We start from the raw sequence: 20,042 nt of genomic DNA on the forward strand, positions 1-20,042 counted from the left end.
GAAGGAGGATACCACATCTCGTGCTTCCCAGCCCATATAGATGGCTCAGTTAACCCGCTCGGATGTAATCTTAACGAGCAGGCCCACCGGAGAGCGCGCGATTTCACGTACCGCGCTGCCGCGGGCAACCAGGCTTGGAAAGCGGTCAACATCCACAAAGATCCATTACGTACTTTCCACGAAACTGTTTTCCATCACTGACTGGGCATGATGGCATTTCCACCTCCCCACCCACCCCAACCCAAATTGAACAAACCTCAGGCTAGCACGTTCAGACTTCTGACAACCCCTTCGTACCCCACTTCTCGGTCCCATAACAGGATAGACACTGACCACTCACAGTCGTGCCCCAAATGTGGTAACGACTCACGCTCTTTTGAACACATGCTCTGGCTGTGCCCAGCCCTTAACGCCTCTCCACCCATCACTAAAGAGCAATGGGAGTAATCCGTCAAGAGCAGCAATCTCCACATTCAACTCCAGGCTGTCCAGAGGGCTCGCGACATTGCGGCGGGACTTCACTTCAAGTAGTCCCTCCCCCACCCTCTATTCCATTGCACCCTTCCCTTTAGAGGGATAAAGTTTTTCATCATCATCATCGTCGTCTCCCGGCCCCATCGTGGGCGGAGCCACCGACTTGATCATGGGGAGCCGAAGATCTGTTCCTCAGGAGGATTCAAATAAAATTATTGTCAAGTCATGTCGCAACCAATCTCACCGGTAGGCACTACTGAACTGCGTCTTTACTGCAAAACGCGTGAGGACCACAATTGAATTCTCGCCGCGCTTGTGAGCTCTTTACGCCTTAACTATGGGCACGTGCTTTTCTTATGCGCGGTAAATGGCAGTAAAGTATTTCGTATACGCTGCCAGAATGTTGATGTCCCCGCAGCTACGTTTTACGATACCTATGTGCGATAAGAAGTAAGCCATGACTGTTTCGAGGTCATTCTCAAAACCAGCCAGCTATCAAAAGCGAGACCTTGTGCAGGATGATTCATTGCTTTGCAAGTCCTACAGATTAGCAGATTACGAGTTGTGCAATAGCATGAATCATCGACGCTCCGCGCCAACCGCGGCGGTGTATACACTCTAAAAAAGTTTGCACCCTTTGGGGTGTATATTTGCCTCACAACGATAATCGCCATATCCTGCCCACTTTTCCATTCTTTAACGCTGCGAGCCCGGTACTTCCAAGCCAAGAACGGCATGCGCGCTATCAGCATGACAGAGAATTCTCGACAGGAAAGTTAAGCGCAGCGTTTTCAAGAAAGGAAACGCAAGCAGGACAGATGACGGTTTTAGTTGTGCGGCAAATCTACTCTCTAAAAGGTGCAACTGTTCTTACACTCTAAAAACTGTTTGCACCCATGGGGTGTATATTTGTCCTACAACAATAATCGTCATCTGCCTTGCTTGCGTTACCATTCTTGAAAACTCGGCGCTCGCTACTTTCCTGTCGAGAATGCTGCGTCATACTGATAACGCGCATGCCGTTCGTGACTGGGAAGTATACCGGGCTCGCAGCGTCAAAGAAAGGAAACGCGGGCAAGACAGATGACGATTATTGTTGTGGGACAAAAATACACCCCAAAGGGTGCAACTGTTTTTAGAGTGTATACTCTTATAAAATTGTACACCCTTTGGGGCTTATCTTGTCCCACAACAATAATCGTCATCTGTCTTGCCCGCGTTTCCTTTCTTTGACGCTGCGAGCCCGGTATACTTCCCAGTCACGAACGGCACGCGCGTTATCAGTGTGACGCAGCATTCTCGACAGGAAAGTAGCGAGCGCCGAGTTTTCAAGAAAGGAAACGCAAGCAAGGCAGATGATTATTGTTGTGGGACAAATATACACCCCAAAGGGTGCAACCGTTTTAAGAGTGTAGGCAAAGTTACACCCTTTGGAGTGCCCCTTCTGCCACACAACAAGAATCGTTATCTGCCTTGATGCGTTTCCTTTCTTGAAAACGCCGCGCCCGCTACTTTCCTGTCGGGAATGCTATCATGCTGATAACGCGCATGCGGTTCGTTACTGGAAAGTACGCAGAGAAAGGTATGCAGAGAAATCCTCTATCTGCACGGCTCGATAGACACACGCAATGTTTTCCAGAAACTAGCCATATACAGCTTCGCTGTAAAAAGTCGCAATAAGTAAAGTCCACGCAAAAGAAATGCAAGCGGGGTGCCTGCAACGTCCTACCAAAGGGTCTACAGCAGATCTCTATGGCCCGTGGGCCTCTTACCATGCTGACATGATCAAAACAAGGGAACAAGTTAAATACACACACTCTGCACCACCGCATATGTGCAACCAGGTGATCGGTGCTATCGCAAAGGATCGGTACGCCGGTTAGCCAACTGCAGTCTGACCAAGTCAAGCTGCCATCGCCAGACTTGTCGCATACGGAGGTGACTACTCGTGGATAAGTCCAGCCCATGTGTGATCAGTCCTGCCCATACGGAGGTGACTACGACCATCAGTCCAGCCCATGTGTCTAACCTCACTCTCTATCGCTGGTAAAGTCTACGAGTGGGAACATACCGACGGCGAGCTTGCCTCAACGGCTTGTCATCAGCCACTTCGCTGGCACCAGTGCTTCGGCTACTAGGCTTAACCAGTGCCGCTTGGTCAAAAATACACAACCAAAGATCCGATTTCGTACCCAGTCGACATGGCAGCAACTTTGTTCATGGTTGCCATGTCTGTGGTATCGCGCCCTCTTCACGTCCAAAACACAGTGCGGTGTCCGAAATTTCGGTTATGCTGTAGTGGTATTGGTAGGTGGCGATGCCGTAAGTATAGGTTCTAATAATCACGCAGGTCCAAAAAAATTGTGTGTGTCGAAAGTTGGTCAGCAACTGTACTCCACATTCTTGCTACTACAGTATTTTATTTTCTGGCACATACAATAAAAAAATTTGCTTCTCTATAACCGATATCATGATGGATCCTGCATTTTCAATTTCATTGTAGCAGGAGAACTCTATTAAATTAAAGCATGATGAAGGAAATTTTATATTACCGTATTTACTAACATAACGATAGCACTCGCGTAATGATCGCACCCCTGAATTTTGTCGTTAAAATTCGATTTTTTTATTTCCCGTGTAATGGTTGCACCCCGAACTTGCCGCAGCGATATGTCGTGCGCCAAGTCTAGATAGATCGCGTTTACCATCTGTCGCATGCTACGCAAACGACTTTTTCAAGACAAACCAAGCGGTCTGCATGCACCAAACATTCTTAAATAGATGCCTCATTTCATTACTTTCATCACTTTTCGCACTTCCATGACAAAAAAAGGTAAACCCAAACTTGCCTTTATTATGTGTAGGCTTTATAATGGTTGTGGTCAACAACGAAAGAGGCGTCTTTCGATTCTTCTTATCTGCACTCGTGGGCACGAAAAAAATTGCCAGCGGCAACGATAGTAGCCTTGTTTACACTGATACATGAAATGTGTACCTTATTCATACGCAGACGCTTGTAACACAGCTAAGATATTTGCCCACCCTTAGCAGAAACGTGCCGTATTCGGATAGTAGTGAAGACAGATGCCGCAGTTTCCGCAGCATGCCGGCCATGTGTTTCTATGTCACTGGCAGCTAAGCGCGCCCATCTGTTTCTGTCCCCTCAAAGTGGACATGGCTACGTTATTGCCGCAAACTTGCCAATATTAACGATATTATTCACTACTGATACGCAAGAAACTGTTTCAATGCACGTAATGTACTCACGAGAAAAAAAAATCGCGTTCGGCCAACACCTCCTAGACACCTTCTCTAGAGGGTGTTGGTTCGGCGCATTCGGCGCGTTCGGCTTGCTCCGCCGGCCGCCATATTTGTTTTGGTGTCCCGCACTACATACAGTGGCAGCCGCCTATTTGTTGACCTGTTGTCATCCCGCAGCAAATGAAAAATGATTTTTTTTTTGCGGGAAATTTAACCCGCGTAGTGATCGCACCCCTGAATTTGCGTCAATTGTTTTTTACAAGAAAGTGCAATCATTATGCGAGTAAATACGGTATTTTATATTCGTTAATTTGAAATATCCGGGTTCATTATATCGAGGGTCAAGAGTAGAACTGTGCATTGCTGACTACCCCTGTTTATGTATTCTGCAAATGGTAAAAGCATACAAACAGGTCGAGAGTTTGTAAACAGCAATGCACATGAGCCACGCTGCGCGTCTATTTGAGCTTCCACTTCCTCGCTGATCGACCACCTCCTATCACGCATGCAACCCCATATTCTCCAAACTACATAGTAAGTTCGTTTTCTTGTACCCCCCCGGTTGCCTGGTTGTTAAAAAGAGTACTGGCATGGACAACTTGGTGTCCCGTTTTTTTTGCTTTTTTTACGTAGCTGTCGGCACCATAGTTACAGTGCAAAGCCTCAATTCCTTGAGAGCGCCACAAATCGATGCTAATTACAGCACATTTTGTACAGCCCCTCCCTTCCCCTCCCCCTTCTGAGGTCGTGCTACGGTCGTAACCTTTTTCCCTTCTAAGGCCATCAAGCGCAGCATGACCTTAGAAGTGACAAAGCTTACTTGTCATGTCAGTGAAAGCATAGGTTGCAGGTTTGGCAGTTGGAGGGCCCAGAATTACCATATAGCCAAAAGTTGCCAAACTGGCCTTTCCAATTGTTCACATCACTTGGAAACACAAGGGAATGCTAATACACTTGGCTTTAGTCATGATGGCCACAGTTTGTGTGTGTATGCTTGTCAGTGGTATGAGGTACAAGAACACCACGATAGGTTTCAGTGACGAAATGGGTAGCCTTCCTCCATCCGAAGCCGCCCTGCTCTTGGTCGCATTTTGAAGTGGTCGCATTAAACGCTAACATACTCCATTATTAGCTGCACCCTCAGGGGATCGAGACTCCATAACATGATTACTGGGTTGAGGGCTATCCAATAAAGTAATAAAAGCTAGACAAAAATTTTCAGTCAGTACTCCTTTAAGCTTGCCGCACTTTGATGCGCAATATTAAAAAAAAAACAAAAAATTGTTTTGAATATAAGACGAAGTGCTTGCTCAAGCTAGGAATAAAAAAGGAAAAAAAAACCTCATGCAATAGAAACTTTGCTGCAAACAGTTTGTGCAGCTGAAACGACATGGCATCATTAGGCTTTGTACCTGTCCATTAATGGCCTTGCACAAGGTGAAAATGCAGTGCAAGTGAAGGCCATGAACAACATACTGTAAGTTAGAGAAAAGTTAAAGAAAACGAAGGGAAGTGAGCCAGGTTGTAGAGTGCACTGAACGGCTTACGGCTTGTTTGTGTGAGAACTGTTGAGGCCTCGGCTGCATCAGGACTGTTCTCTATTCAGCATGAAATAGTACGACGGAGGAGCTAACGCAGCAGTTCCATTTGGCAAAGAGTTAGCAAGAGACTGTGCCATATGAGTTGCATTGCATTACGAGATGTTATGTTAGTGAAGCTATGGTCGAGTGGCCTGAGGACATCCATACCGTCACCTTTTACAACATTAGAACGTACATCTGAAAGCACGAGACTGCTGCTTTATCAAAGACAGTGGAACGTAGACCGCACGGAGTGTGCCGAAAATTTTGTTTTTAATTTTCTTTTTTTTTAACACTCCGCAAACACAATCAGGCATACACCACTTGGGAAGCAATGAGAGCACCTTGCTACTGCAAGTTCTGAAACCAAGACCTACTTGACCACAAAGTCATGAGAACAGACAGCATCTCCTGTTACACTAAGCTGCACATGTTACATTGATTGGTTCCAGTAGTTGTGACATCACATGAAATGCACTCAAGTGAAGATCAGCGCAACCCTGGTGAACAGGACATTCAAGTTTTGTGCTGTACATAAAAAAAAAGAAGGTAAACGTATTTCAAGAACCCAGTTCCTAAAGGCTGACAGTTTGCGAGAACTACTGCAGCAGCCAGCTCTAAAGGCATAGCCTTGTCATCATCCTGAGCAAGAAAACACCTGCCCTTCTAAAGTAAAAACTTTCACTCCCGGAAAGAAACATGAACACAGGTTTAGGTAACAACTAAAACAATTAGACTCTCTTTAAACCTATCTGTAATAGCCACCCCAACAGGAGATACATACTTTTCAAACCAATTAAAATATGCACAGATTGAATGCTAAGCAATGAGAGATGAGACTTTTGCATCGAAAAGGCCTCAAATTTGTGATATTATACCCTGAGAGGCGCAACTGTGGTGAAAAGAATGTGAACTATGCATAAATGTGGTATTAATTCCACCAGGAAAAAGAGGTCATGTCTTCAGTTCCAAAAGAACAAAAAAAAAAAGAAACAGGAATTGAGACAAAAAGAAGACAAGATGTATTGGTCACAGCCACATTTTTTTCATCTCAGCCCTTCCTTGGCCTTAAGAAAGAAGCTAGTGATAGCAAGTTTCAGAAAGCGTTGGCGTATTGAGACAAACAAAGCATGATAGATGAGGAGCTGGAGAATGAGATGATATGAAGCACGGTGCTCAGGTGTCTCGGAAAGAGCATGAATCAGCATAAAAAATGCACAACAGAATAAATGGAGAGACAAGCGACTGTGCTGTACAGCAAATGAGTGTCAACGCATGGGGAAAGCAACAGGTTTCTCAGGTGAATCGCCTCTTTGCGTTCTTAAACATACCAGAACTTGAGGCACCTCCTTGATTGAACTACCCCGTGCATTTCAATAATGCAACTTAGTGGTTACTAACATGAGGAGTTGCTTGAGAGACGTTCATCTAAGTCATCGCCTTGGAGCACACACTGGAAGTACCTAGGAACAAAATTCCTGACGTATATTTGTGTTACCAAACAGTTTAAGTGTCAACTCCAATGTGATGGCATAGAGAAGTATTTCTCAAGCAAACCGCTTGTTACATGAAGAAGGGTTATTGGAACATTTCTTTGCTTCTTCTAAACCAAAAGGTGGCAACATTGTCTGCTGACAGGAGTGAAGGAAGTATCTCATGTTGAGGAAGATCTAAGAAAGGGGGATTAAACTGTTTGGATGGTTTAGTGCAGACCTCCTCCACACGAGCATTCAGTTGTGACAACTGATTGAGCAGGTGTCTGTGACAGCCAGTTGTGCATGCCAACAAAACTCGGCAAGCGGGCAGCTACTTCGTTGGCCATTGTTTCAAGCATGGCTGGATTCTAGCGTTTTAGAAATGACTAATGATCGCTGGTCACCTTAATCACCTGCTAACCTGTTCACCTAGCTGATAGCTGCTCACCTTAATCACTCGCTCAATCACCCGCTAGGTTGAAATTGGCGTGTCACTATCCTGCCATGACCACGCATTAAAAACACTGCAGCCATTCAAAGCAGTTGTGAATTTACTCACATTGTCCTGCTGTGTGCCACTAACCGCTTTCTTTAAGGGTAAGTTCACACAACTAAACACTAGCAATTTTGCACGTGGACCTACATTAACGCGACTCGGAGGTACTGGAAAGTTGCCATGCACGAAAGGCACCAATGAATAAAAAGACTGAAGGCTTGCATCACTGCTGCTGAAGTACCAGGTGAGGCCCACGGGTAAAATTGGTGATACGGTGTATTGTGTTAGCTTGCACCCCTTAACTGCGAAGTCCTTCCAACAGTACGTGCCCTTCATTTAGTTTGATCTTCGGGCACATACATTCATTGTCATTTAGACCAGTTCTATCATTCAGAACTTCTGTGAAATAATGCCATCACAACAATGCGAGCTTCCTTTCACACAAACCACACTTCTGCCACTCCTTTGAAATCAATATTTTCCCTCTCTCAAGTGCTCCTCGGTAAAATAGAAAAAAAATACGTGTCAACGTGAAAACTATACAAGCACTCATGAAAATGATGATGGGCTAAGCTCACAGAAAGAGTTGCAACATTGTGCTAGCAACTATTGCCACTCCTCTGAAGTGTCAGCAATCGCTGTGCCCTTAGTTCCTCTATGTGTTTCCCTATCGCATCAAGAACCCACACCTATCCCCTGCATCTCTGTTCGGCGACTACTTGGCCCCGCCTTGAAACGCACCCACACAGCTCAGAAAGGGTGTGGACCACGGCTCCGAGGGCCACTTCCCCTCCAGTTCGGACTCCACATGAGTCCTGCTGCACCTCGCACTGGGTGGCCCCTTCCCTGAAGCCCCGCCCCTCGACCCTGGGGGCCGGCCCCTCGACCCTGGGGTCCTGCCCCTCGACCCTGGGGGCCAGTCCCTCTACCCTGGGGCCCAGCCCCTCTACTCTGGAGGCCAGCCCCTCGACCCTGTGGCAACGAGCCTCGCAGGCGCACCCGGCGGCTGCGCAGACCGCGAACCATATTGGGACTCCTATGTTGTTGTTGTTGTTGCTGCATCTGCTGCTGCTGCGGCTGTGTTGACGCCATGGCTGACCCGCTGGTGGCGCCGGCCGCGGCAGTAGGTGCCGTCGCGTGCGCAGGCGGAGGTGTTGGGAAGTGGGCGGGGCTCGGTGATGTTGGGGCACCACCCACTGCGGCTTGCACCACCGTCGCCACAGAGGGCGGCGGCGTTGCTGCCACTGAGCTCGAGGCCGGCTCGGGCTCCTCCCACACAATGCGCCGGCGCTGCGGCGGTGCCTGCTGCTGCGTCGACTGCTGTTGCTGTTGCGATGGCCCTCCAGGTGACGTCGCTGCAGAAGCTTCTCCACCTGCGTACAATGCCCAATTGTGGGAAGACAATGCACTTAAGGTGATGCTGGTGCAATAAAAATAGCAAGCAATCAAGTCAGCATACTTGCCATTTATGCCAAATTTGGCTAACTGGAAGATATACAGCAAGCCGTGCTCAAGACAAGGCAGGCATGAGAAACAATGGCAACAGTGCTGTAGGCAACTGGCATTAATTAAGCAATAATAATTTCTTACTATAGTCTTTTCACATATGTAATGCAACACGGTTTCATTTCCCTCTTTCATACTACAAAATGCAACAAACTTAAGCATCATGCAACTAACATTTGCAGAAAAGCCAACCATTCCCCAACATGGAATACAGTGAAACCCAGATATATAGAATTATTGTCTATATCAAGCAGTTCCAACATCCCCTTGGAGATATGATTCAAAAGTATAGCACTGTACTACGCATATATAAAACTTGCATTTAACGCCACATTAGGTACACTGAACAGTACACTCCTCAGAGTGTGCTTGTCCAAATGAGTTTGAGATCATTCTCATGTCATTGAGGATATAGTCGAATGCCTCTACAACAAAATCACTTGTATAACAAAGGAAGAACAATGTCCCAGCTAAACTACTATTAACCATGAAATGCTTTTAGCTCCCATTGTCAGCAACCTTCAACTGACCTTGTGCAAAAAGCCAGAGCCACTATCTGGGCACTCAAACAAGAACATCCGGGCAAGTTGAGAACAAAACGAGATCATTTGGGCAACCAATCAAAACTTAGAAAAATGCAGCATGTTGCCCCTAACTGTTTGTACAGGATTGCATTACATACATTAGTTACTGCTCAAAGAAGTTACAAAAAGTATTGCTTCCGAGTTCTTCCTAATGTTTGTTCACAATATCACTAAAGCTGTAACTTCTAGTACGCTGAAGTTTTATTTGTCATTTCTAACAGCGATATTCAAAAGGCAGATACAGGGCACCATACACTTCATTGTCATCTTTCGGTGTTGAGAACTGGTTGCATGTTCAATGCCAGCGGTCCGCAAGTTCCGTGATGCGAGTTTTGCGTCGCCTCAAGAGATGGCGCCATGCTGCATGGTGCCTCCTTCAGGCATTTTATTCTTCTAGCTGGGCAGTGCACTCTGTCTCCCTGGCGTCTTTTGCTGCCTGTTGTGCCGCCTTCAGTCGGTTTTCTTCTTCTAGCTGAGCAACATCTATATGAAGCAGTGCACAGCGTGGCGTGGTGCGGTGTGGACGGGTATGCCATTGCGAACATGCACTACACCCATTTTAAGAATGTGGCTAGTACCATCTCTAACCAATCTACTTAGCTGGTTGCCATTTCATGCTTACATGTACTCTGTATTATAGTAGAGCCAGCAGTATTTTCTTTTTCCATAGGTATAGCGGATGCCTTTACAATGAATATCACTACAACAAATCTGCCTATACAAAGAAATTCAGGTGCCCATAACGACTAAATTGTTGCTTCACTATGAAGACCACGTAGCAGTGCTGCCATAGCCTTCCACAGACGCCATGGAGCTATACTCTGTGCTAGCATTAACATGCTAGCGGGACGATGTCAGTGAGCATTCAGTCCTGGAGCATCACTCAACTTGTACATTGCTTATTTTAACACAGTAGTGAATGCAACGATTGACGAATATGTTGCAGTTGAGATGATGTAATCATAACTGACTACCGATGACATCTTCAGAGCCATCTAGGATGGAAAGGACGTGAACATGTCAACGCAGACAACAGTGATGAAGAGCCTGCTAAAAAGGAGCTGATAATTTTTACGGCAAGGTAGGTGATAGCAGCAGTCGATGATCTGCAGTTTTACCTTGTGCCATTCACACGTTTACCCGAGCGGCTTGCCCTAAACTTTCACACAATAAGGTTGCCTGGAAACCCCGGCCCACGGGATAAGCTCAGGTCTGGTGAGAAAGTTTTGAAGCAGGCCTTGGCTTTAGCTTGCGCATAGGGGCTTCAGCCTTGAGTCAAGTTTAGGCTTCATTCACACCCGTAATAGGGCTGGTCATGGCATCTGTAATTTAACAGAACTATAGACTAAAAATTGCTCCCTTTGCAGTCACAGATTCTGCCAGACAAAAAATAAAAATGCGCACAAACAAAAAAGACTTATTTCACTAAGCCTATTTTTTCATGTTCAGTCATTGAATATGAAAGGCAGTACATGCCATTGAGAAAAAATAAGCGAGGTACGTGCCTCGATATACCGAGGGCTTGTGCAGCAAGGGTCTTATTTGCATTCCAGGTCAATTAGCTTTAGTAGTCTTCACTGCATCACAGTCATGCAATGTGGTGAACCATAACACAAGGAAAAAACTAACTAACCACTGTGCAGCGAACCATACTATTTGCGTCCACTTTTCATCGGGAAAGAGGATTGCCATGCTGCTTCAAGACCACAAAAGACCTCCAGGTCCGATACACACACCACTCAAGAAATTGATGCCACTCGATTTTCTCATTGAGTGGCTCCGGTTACGGGATCGGTAAATTCCTGCTTTTCACATTCCCGAGATACTGTCCGAGACGTGCGGAATTTTCAGATAAGCTTTGATAGGTGTAATCTGTATTTCAAGTTATCAATGCATCAAACTATTTTGTGACCCCTTTGAATTCAATATATCTGGGGTCAACTGTACATATACAAATGTGCATGCATGGAACATGATGCATGTCTACGAGGAAGCGAGAGCATAATGAAAAAACATCTGCAACAGCAGTTGTTTTGATGCCACAATACATTTATTTCCCAGTTTCTGGCTACACAATGTGGCAGGTTTAATCGCCATGCAACTAAGCTTTACAAAAAAGCCGAATTATGCCCAAGATTGAATACACAAGTGTGCGTGTACGGGACGTGACGTTTGTCTGTAAGTGAGAGCGTAATAAATGAGGAAGAGAGCAGTGGTATCGACAGTTTCCACGATGTACGCAAGGAAATCGCCACGGCTTTCTGACAGTGACCCTTCCGCATGATAGGCACCTGTACAGGCAGCAAGGCATATGCATGGCTGTAGTTCACTGAGGAGAGCACCACGCTAAGAGGTTCTACTATTACATTAACAACCATGCTATGGTTTCCCTACTTACTGATAAAGTTATTGCAGGTTTCATATGACATAAAGGCAAGTATATATCGCCCATAAATTCACAAGAGCATTACCTAATGACTGGGAGGGTTAATTTACCATGCTCACAACATGCCAGAGTCACTTTATTCCCTAGAATGTTACAGCACCAAAGGGTTCACAAACATCCAAATACTCAGTCTGAAAACACTTCCAGCAGAGTACCAAGTAGATTGTAAACCCTTGAAGAACAATGCAAACATTGGCTGCCATATTGATGCAACAAGAGTACTATATTACTGTTAGATTTTGTGTGGAAGAATACAAAATGTTTGACAAACGTCAACTCACTGACAGAAACTCACCTGAGGTTGCTGGCTCCTCTGAAGCCTGCGCCTCAGACCCAACATCTGCTCCAGTGTCGGTTGCTTCCCCTTCTGATAGCAGCAGCTCTTCTCTTTCCTCTGGGGTCACTGAGAGAGACCGAAGAATGGCACACGTGCTCACTCAAAAGAGAAACACCATCCTGACATAATGTCAAAATTATGCTGCAGCAAGGGCTGATAACAGCAACTGCACACCTGTAGCTGCCAATGGGTCAAGGTTGCAATGACAGATAACACTGAGCGGAAGCTCTTATTCATGTTTTTCTAGGTTATTGTATCTGAGTAAACAAGAAACTAATTGCAGTATGATGGGATGTGCTCCAGAGTGATCAGTACATAAAAGCAGTGCACTAAATGCGACAGACAATAGGTCAGTGCAGAAAGCATAAAGAGAGAGGCATGGGTTCATACGCATGCCTATACGTTGTCATTGAAAGATTATGCAGCGTGAGTTCCCTACATAAGTTGAATTTGCGAGCTGCTTGTGCTTGCCAGCTAGTGAAACCGTAAAACACTGATCCCTCCTAATCAGTAGAGCCTTTTGGCTGCACCAAAATACCTTTGATATATTTGATTTTCATTATAAGCATACACAGTTTACTTCCATTAATTTGCCCGCAGTTAATTTTATCCCGACTGAAGGTGTTAGCCGGCAGCCATGCCATTTCTAAGGGCCCAAACTTTCCTTATTTCTATCCTAATATTGACTTTGGTCGGATAATTCAAATTTGACCACTCCACACTTGCGCCTTACCCTATTATGACTCCAATAGTGACCCTATTTAGGGCAGTGTCTGTCTATGCGTAGCTTAGGGGACAGTACTGTGAATGTCTTGAGCACCTGTTAAAAACACCTATTTTTGGCCTGCCAAACGAAAATTTTTAAGCAATAACTGTAGATCACAATGTTTTATTACACTTTTTACTCGATCTTAAGGTGCACATTTCTTTTAACAGGAAATAGGGGCGAAAATTGCCTGTGCAATGCAATCGGGTACGAAACCTAAACCACCTTCACGGTGTTTGTGTGCTCATACAGTTGTCATGCATCATACAGTTGTCATGCATTCCTTGTCACACCGCCATCCTGATGCCATTGAGATGGTTCAATCCTGGTCATTTCAGCTTCGTGACCTAACTCTCATCATGCTGCCGCCGTCTTGCCTTCCACTCCGAACAAGCGGTCCAAGTTGTCTAATTTCTTGGGCTACTAGGTGTGTGCTTGTGGTCGTGATGCCATTGTGGTCATCGCATCATCAGACATCAGACTGTCATCATGCTGTCATCATCACACCATCATCGTCACACAGTCGTAGTCATGAAGTCATTGTCTAGCCGTTGTTTTATCATTGTCTTCATTTAAGTAACACCATCTCATTGTTGTCCTGTCATCGTCGTTTTACCATTTTCATCATTCCTTCGACGTCATTTTTCTGCATCATTCTATCATAATCATACTGTCCTCAATCATGATTCTGTCACCCCTGTGGTACCACCATCATCAGACAGTCACTATCGTGCATCTGTTGTCAGAGCTTCGTCATCATGCCTTCGTGGTCATGCCATGGAAGTCAAGCCAGCTGTGTCATCCAACTATCATCATGCTGTAGGGTTAAGTAGCACAGTGATGAGCATCACATGCCTCCCACATGTCCTCAGGGACTGACTTGATGCAGACATCTGTGGTTGTCGGAATATGTGCCGAAGTGAACAACACCGATTATGTGCTTGCAGGGTACGCTCTCACACATTTACATTTCAGAGACTCGGAACATGAAATGGCTCCACTGCAGCACACTTACCTTCAAGAACAGGCACAGGAGAGATGACAATAGTGGGTGGTGACGAATGAATGACTGCTGGCTCTGCCTTTGCTGGTGACTCTTCTGGCTCTGCAGGTTCTTCCACAATTGGGAGAACTTCAACGGCAGTTGAAGGCCTAGAAACAGTGCGCATGCCACATTATTATAAAATCAAAGCAGTCACAGAGCATGAAGAGAAACCTGCAAATAACCTTCCTTATGAAATCAAAAACTATTAGTACCAGTTACTTTGCAACTAATACTGCAACCCCATCAATGTTCTCCAACATCATCATAATCATTGTGAGCCTCTGAAATACTTCTGTTTGCATCCTTGCTCTGCGTCAACTGAAGCAATCCTACACTCTCGTTTTCAGATCGTAATCACTGTCTAATGATCTGCCATCCTCAACTACATTTTTCCTCCGATGAAATACATCTGGCCATCGTCAAAGATAGTCGGTTACCGAACTACGCATTCACAGCATTTATAACTCCTCGTCATTATTACCTCATCCTGTGTGATCCCTAATCCATACAACTGTGTTTCTGTATCTAAGCACTACACCTCAACAGTCAACACATATCATTTTACATTCCAACAATTGTAGCACAGTCCAAAGCTCTTTCTGACATTTTAGCCACCAAGTCTCAGCTTTAAAAGATGTTGCCATTTGACGACATGTTTTCTTATTTGTATTTTTTTCATTATATAAAGGTGCAAACCTTCTAATCCTTTAAAAAATATATACTGCTAAGTGTGAAAGCATCTTAAATAATTTACAGCATTACATGGATCAATGACCAAGTTTCGGTTTCAGTAACCAGAAGGTTCATGCATCATGACACCAAAATATACCGACTTTCTCCACTTATGTGATCACTGTAGCTGCCATACTCAATTTTTCTTTTTTTTTTTTTTAAATGCAAAACATCATCATATGTAGCCTTACTGCTGTGCAATGTCGACAAATTTCACTCCAAGTTATGACAGCACAACAGTGTTTGTGATGCCAGGTACGGCATATCAAGACCGATCCTAGTATGAAATTAAAATATTTGATGTTTACAAATTTTTATGACTGCTAAATGTCATGCAAGAAACATGTGGGATAGAGTTCCTATGGCTTCACAAATGTGTGTCACTATTACTATTTTATTTCCATCATCACTTCTAGACAAATGCATTGCTGTTATCACAATGGCACAGCAGGTTATGCAGAATGTTACTTGGTAAAACATCGGCCCCGTACCCTTCGCTGGACTCTGGAGCCTCCATGACCAGGACAGAGGGTGGGCTGCTCACGACGAGTGGTCCCGGCTCTTCTTCCTCCTCCTCCTCTTCCTGGCTGGCCGCCACTTCCTCGGGCGTTTCCTCGGGGGGTTCCTCCACCACAGTTGTCTCTCCTTGGAACAATGACGTGTCTCGCGATTCTGTGCAGCAGGCATAAAAGGAGTGTCCTTCAAATATCTTTATGCCATGAAATGAGCTTACATCGCCCATTCAGACATGGCACTTCGGATTGTGACCGAGCCCTATTGGGACAGAGATTCGAAATCACGATACACTCTTTTGTGCAAGCTACATAAGGAAGCCAATTGCAATTGAGAAATTAAATCCTAATAAGCCCTGATCATGATCGAAAGTATCCCATGTGCAGCCTGAAAAAATGTCTGAAACAACACATGCGTCACATGAGTTGGGCACAGAGCCGTAACTGCAAGAAAATGGTAGTCAAAACTCAATAAAACGAACTTGGGTGTGATGATGCACACAAAAGAAAAAAAACTTGTGCACGAAAAGCTCAGAAAATCCACACACACAGACACACACACACAAACACACACACACACACACACACAAGCACAGGACACCATGTCCTTTGTGTGTGCACGTTTTAGCATGGTTTATTAGTAATTTTTCATGTACCAATTTTTAAATGCAATTAATATGAATGCTCACCAGTTGGAGAGATTTGCAGTGGCGTTGACGGCACACTACGGCCACCACCTTCCTCAAAGTGTGATAAGTCCATCCGTGTGTCGTCTACTCCCACACCTGCAAGGATAACCGTGTATGCTATTACTATTTTGCCATACAAATAAAATTTTACGTTTTTTTTTAACACCTGGAAGCTACTTTTACTATATTTAGGTGCCAGGTGTTCTTCACAAACGCAACAAATTCAATTTATGTTTAAGTAGCACATTAGCAGGCCTTAAAGGGGCCCTGAACCACTTTTTACTGAAGTGAAGAAATGCATTTGAAGTTAAAATAGGCTATTTCAGAAAAACTTTGCCAAAAAAAGTACTTCAATGCGTTCAGCAGAAGCGGACTTATTGTCAATCAAACATGGCCTTCCCAATGCTTCCACTCCTTCTTGAATGGCTTGCACTGCAAAGGCTATGGCAGAGCGGGGCGTACCCACAATGCTCCGCCTTCTAAATGTCACCGTGGCACGCAGTTCAAATTTGCTTTTGGGTTGGAAAGTGTGAAAGTTTATTTAACATAATGAACATATACAATTGCAAAGTACACGCTTTTGGGACCCAACAAATTTGTTAAAGGGTCCCTACCAATTGTGATTAGCAAAAAACACTTCTATGGCAGCTGTTTTTTTTTATACTGCAAAATCACATAAAACTGATATAGCTGAATAAGTAAAACAAGAAAATACAGTAGTAGGGAACATTTCACAAATGAGATACATTTTTCTAACAATTTTCTTTGTTATGTCATCGAAAACATCGGCACAGGAAAACAAAAAAAAAGTGAGGGCATGTGCAGGCATGCACAGTGTTGCGCATTGTTGATAAGCGAGAGTCTTAATTGTTTAAGAAATCGTTTAAGAAAGTTCAGTGTTAACGTAGCTGCTACTACTTCCAATTTTGGTGCCAACGACCCGCCAAACCCAAGACAAATACTGTTGTCCTCAGCGAGTTGCAGTGCACTTACTTAGCCAGTGGACTCGTGGCAACACACCACAGTGGCCGCGGTATCTACACTACACAGACCGCAGCTACATGCATTCGTCCGGCGCCGAATGCAACCGACTGCATTTCGCGCCAACCGCGCCGAGCAAGTTAGCGCCTAGCGCCCTCTCTCGTCGAGGTAGAGTCTCGCTACTCGGCGGGCTGGACCAGAACGAGATGGCCTCTTCGCAAGAAAGCGTGCCCGACCTGTGCGGCTCCGAAATCTAAAAGTTTCTGGACACCGTCCAGCAACACCATTGTGTCTACGACACCAAAAGAATGGACTACTGGGATGCGGAGCGCGAAAACAACGCGTGGGAGCAGATACGCATGTACTCTGGCCTCTCAACAGGAGCGTCAATGCTACGCACATGTGTGTATACGTCTCCGGACATGCTATGCACTCAGTGCCTGTTTGTATGTCTTGTTCTCCCTCTTTCAGTTGAAGGGTGCCTGAAACTATGGAAGCGGCTGAGGGACCGCTATACTCGTGAACTGAAAGCTATTGAAGCAACGAAAAGGAGTGGCAGCGGCTACGTGTCTGTGTTATGTAGAAAGACCTGTTGCTCTTGCGACACAGACGACGCATCAACAAAGCGAGAGACACACGGTCCGATTCAGCGTCCGACGCGCCGAAATCGAGGTGTTTCGAATCGAGGCGGCAAATGGGCAAATTTTCACCGTCCGACCCGTCCGGCATGTGACGTTCTCCGACGCTCCCTCCACGGAGACGGCGCTGGCTGGCCAGTTTCTCGCAGTGTTTTTTTTTTTTTTTCCTTGCCTGCTGCAGTTTGTTTCCGACAAGAAATAGTTACGAGTTCGGTAAAATTATCTCAAACGTGTGCCTGTTATGCAAAGCAGCGCCTAGCACACTAGCACTAAGCTACTGGCGAGATTGGGAGCCACAACGCGAGAGCATTTCGCGGGCAGACATCCCACACCGACCGTCTGAGCGAGGCTGCTCACTTCGCTTGCACGTTTGCCCTTCGCAACGACTGCGTTGAGTAAACCAATTGTATTTAATTACAGGCGACCTAAGTGCACAGTGTTAATTGTTTTGGCAAACATAAGCACTCTTCGACGAGCTCGGGTTGGATCGTAAGCGCCATCTGCCCAGCTAGGCATACCTGCCCTATCACTGGCTGTTAGCAGAGTCGTCAGTGGACAACGCGCCGTCGTGAAGTGTTCTGTCACTTGCAGGGGCATGATTTTATTGACAGTGTTCCTGTAAAGCAAAGCAGTGTTGTGTAGAGTTCTTTATATTGCGTTTCTCGACGTGGCTATGAAGTCAAGCTGAGGGGCTGGATCTGGGCGGAGCTTACACGCCGCTCAATCTTTCGAATGCACGCACCATGTACCCCAAATCGTCGTATGCCGCATGCCGGAGCATGCGGCGCCGCACGTCGGATTGAACGCCGAATCGTACCATGTGTCTCCCACTTATAGTTTCGTCTTGCGGAATGTGTTTGCGTCCGTGCCATCGCCGAGCAACAGTCCGGTCTGCGGTGGCAATCGCTACCGACAGAGAAAGTGCGCGAAAAGATTTGTTTCGATGCTCCCTGACCGGCAGCACGGAGCGGCGCGGTGTTCTGCACATGCACTACTCCAGCTGCGGCAGGTGCGCGGCGTTGTACTGTATGGGAACAGATTTAGGCCTGACGCGGCGACGCCAACCTGGTGTGACGTAGCGCAACCACCGCGCGCTGGGTCACATTGAAGTGTATTGCCACCTTAAAGCGTACAAACGCCGTGACGGCAGTTTTGTTTTTGCGGTCGATGGCACCGGCGCAGGCAATTTTCGGCTCAATATAACCAAAAAGGTAAGGGTGCACGTTAGAATCGGGTAAACACCGTTATCCGACATTGTCAGCTATAGTTATTGCTTAAAATTCATCTTAAGGCAGGTTGTAAATAGGTGTTTTTGGCTGGAGATGACGTGTGTTCGATGTACGCATAATACACATTGCTATACTTTTGCATGGCATCTTCAAGAGGTTTTTACATCTGTTATATATAATTTGACATACCGAAGACCTTTGGTAATTCGGCTCTGGTTAGATCGATCCCGACCAGACGTCCCGGCCAGCGCCCATACATTTCTATGGGCCCAAACTTCCGCTATTTAGATCTCAAAATTGGCCTCTACCAAATAATTTGAACTTGACTAATCAGCTTCACCGCAATACAGCGACGTAATGCGGTGAAGCATACGCAATGCATTGCGGTGAACCATACCAAGAATGGAAAGGGGCTACTGTCACGAAACAGTATGTGTTTCTTGATTAAGCACCTAGACACCTAATAAGCATACTGGCTGCCATTCAGAGCTCGTACTGCAACCGGAGATGGCACGTGTGCATGTGTAAATTAAACAACAGGTGCTATGTTTCTTAACTGTGGCACCTTGCCCCGCTTGGTGCATCTCACCACACAACATGGCAGTCTTGTGGTGAAGCTAACTTTACCAGCAATACTGCCAAGTACAGAATTTCGGTGTTATTTTCCTCGTTTTGTTTAATTCCCCTTACCGGACAATTCAACCAGTTTCGCTGGTCTCGTCAAAATCGAATCAATGGAAGTCGACTGTATCCGAGTTAGATATATCCAGAATCGACTGTATTAATTAGGTAATTAGTGTTTCTCAAGCAACACAGCCTCTTTGTTGCTCTCGATGCCCCCTTAGAAACACATCATAATCAACATCAAAGTTCTCTGAATCAGAGTTCATAAATGTTCTTGAGTTTCTGCACTGTTAAAAAAATACCATGCAAGCTATTTGCGCCAGTCTGCCATGTCAGAAAAAGGCTTCGTCACACCATCTGTCATATAAAAAAAACAATCATAAAATTTTGGTTAAACCACCTTCTGTGTAGATAAGCTCGACCAGCCCATGAATCTTTGACGTTCATGAATTATTCTGAGAAACACATGTGGGTTTCCGTTAGAGCTTCGTTCTACTGTCAGGTGAATGAAATTTTCCCTGCGGACTTCCACAGCACTGATTTGCCGTAGTAATGGTAAGCATGGTAAATGGTACGGTTAATTAAAGGTATGGTTCGGAAAAGGCAGTGACGACAAGGCTAAGACATTCCACTGGCTGACCAATCTCAAGAATTCGTACCAAGTTTT

General features: G+C 45.4%; 1 protein-coding gene across 1 annotated transcript in view; it reads right to left on the reverse strand.

The window, feature by feature from the left end:
- Positions 1-5,566: 5,566 nt before the first annotated feature.
- LOC139049323 (nucleoprotein TPR-like) overlaps positions 5,567-20,042 on the reverse strand; it is a 34,875-nt gene continuing 20,399 nt past the window's right edge. Inside the window, exons 13-17 of the mRNA XM_070524699.1 lie at positions 15,904-15,999; positions 15,194-15,374; positions 13,941-14,077; positions 12,118-12,225; positions 5,567-8,659 (exon numbers count right to left, since the gene is read on the reverse strand). Coding sequence (XP_070380800.1) covers positions 8,037-8,659; positions 12,118-12,225; positions 13,941-14,077; positions 15,194-15,374; positions 15,904-15,999 — 1,145 coding nt within the window. The 3' untranslated portion in view covers positions 5,567-8,036. The remainder of the gene's footprint in view (positions 8,660-12,117; positions 12,226-13,940; positions 14,078-15,193; positions 15,375-15,903; positions 16,000-20,042) is intronic.

The sequence above is a fragment of the Dermacentor albipictus genome, chromosome 8, assembly GCF_038994185.2.
Source record: "Dermacentor albipictus isolate Rhodes 1998 colony chromosome 8, USDA_Dalb.pri_finalv2, whole genome shotgun sequence".
Taxonomy (NCBI): Eukaryota; Metazoa; Arthropoda; class Arachnida; order Ixodida; family Ixodidae; genus Dermacentor; species Dermacentor albipictus.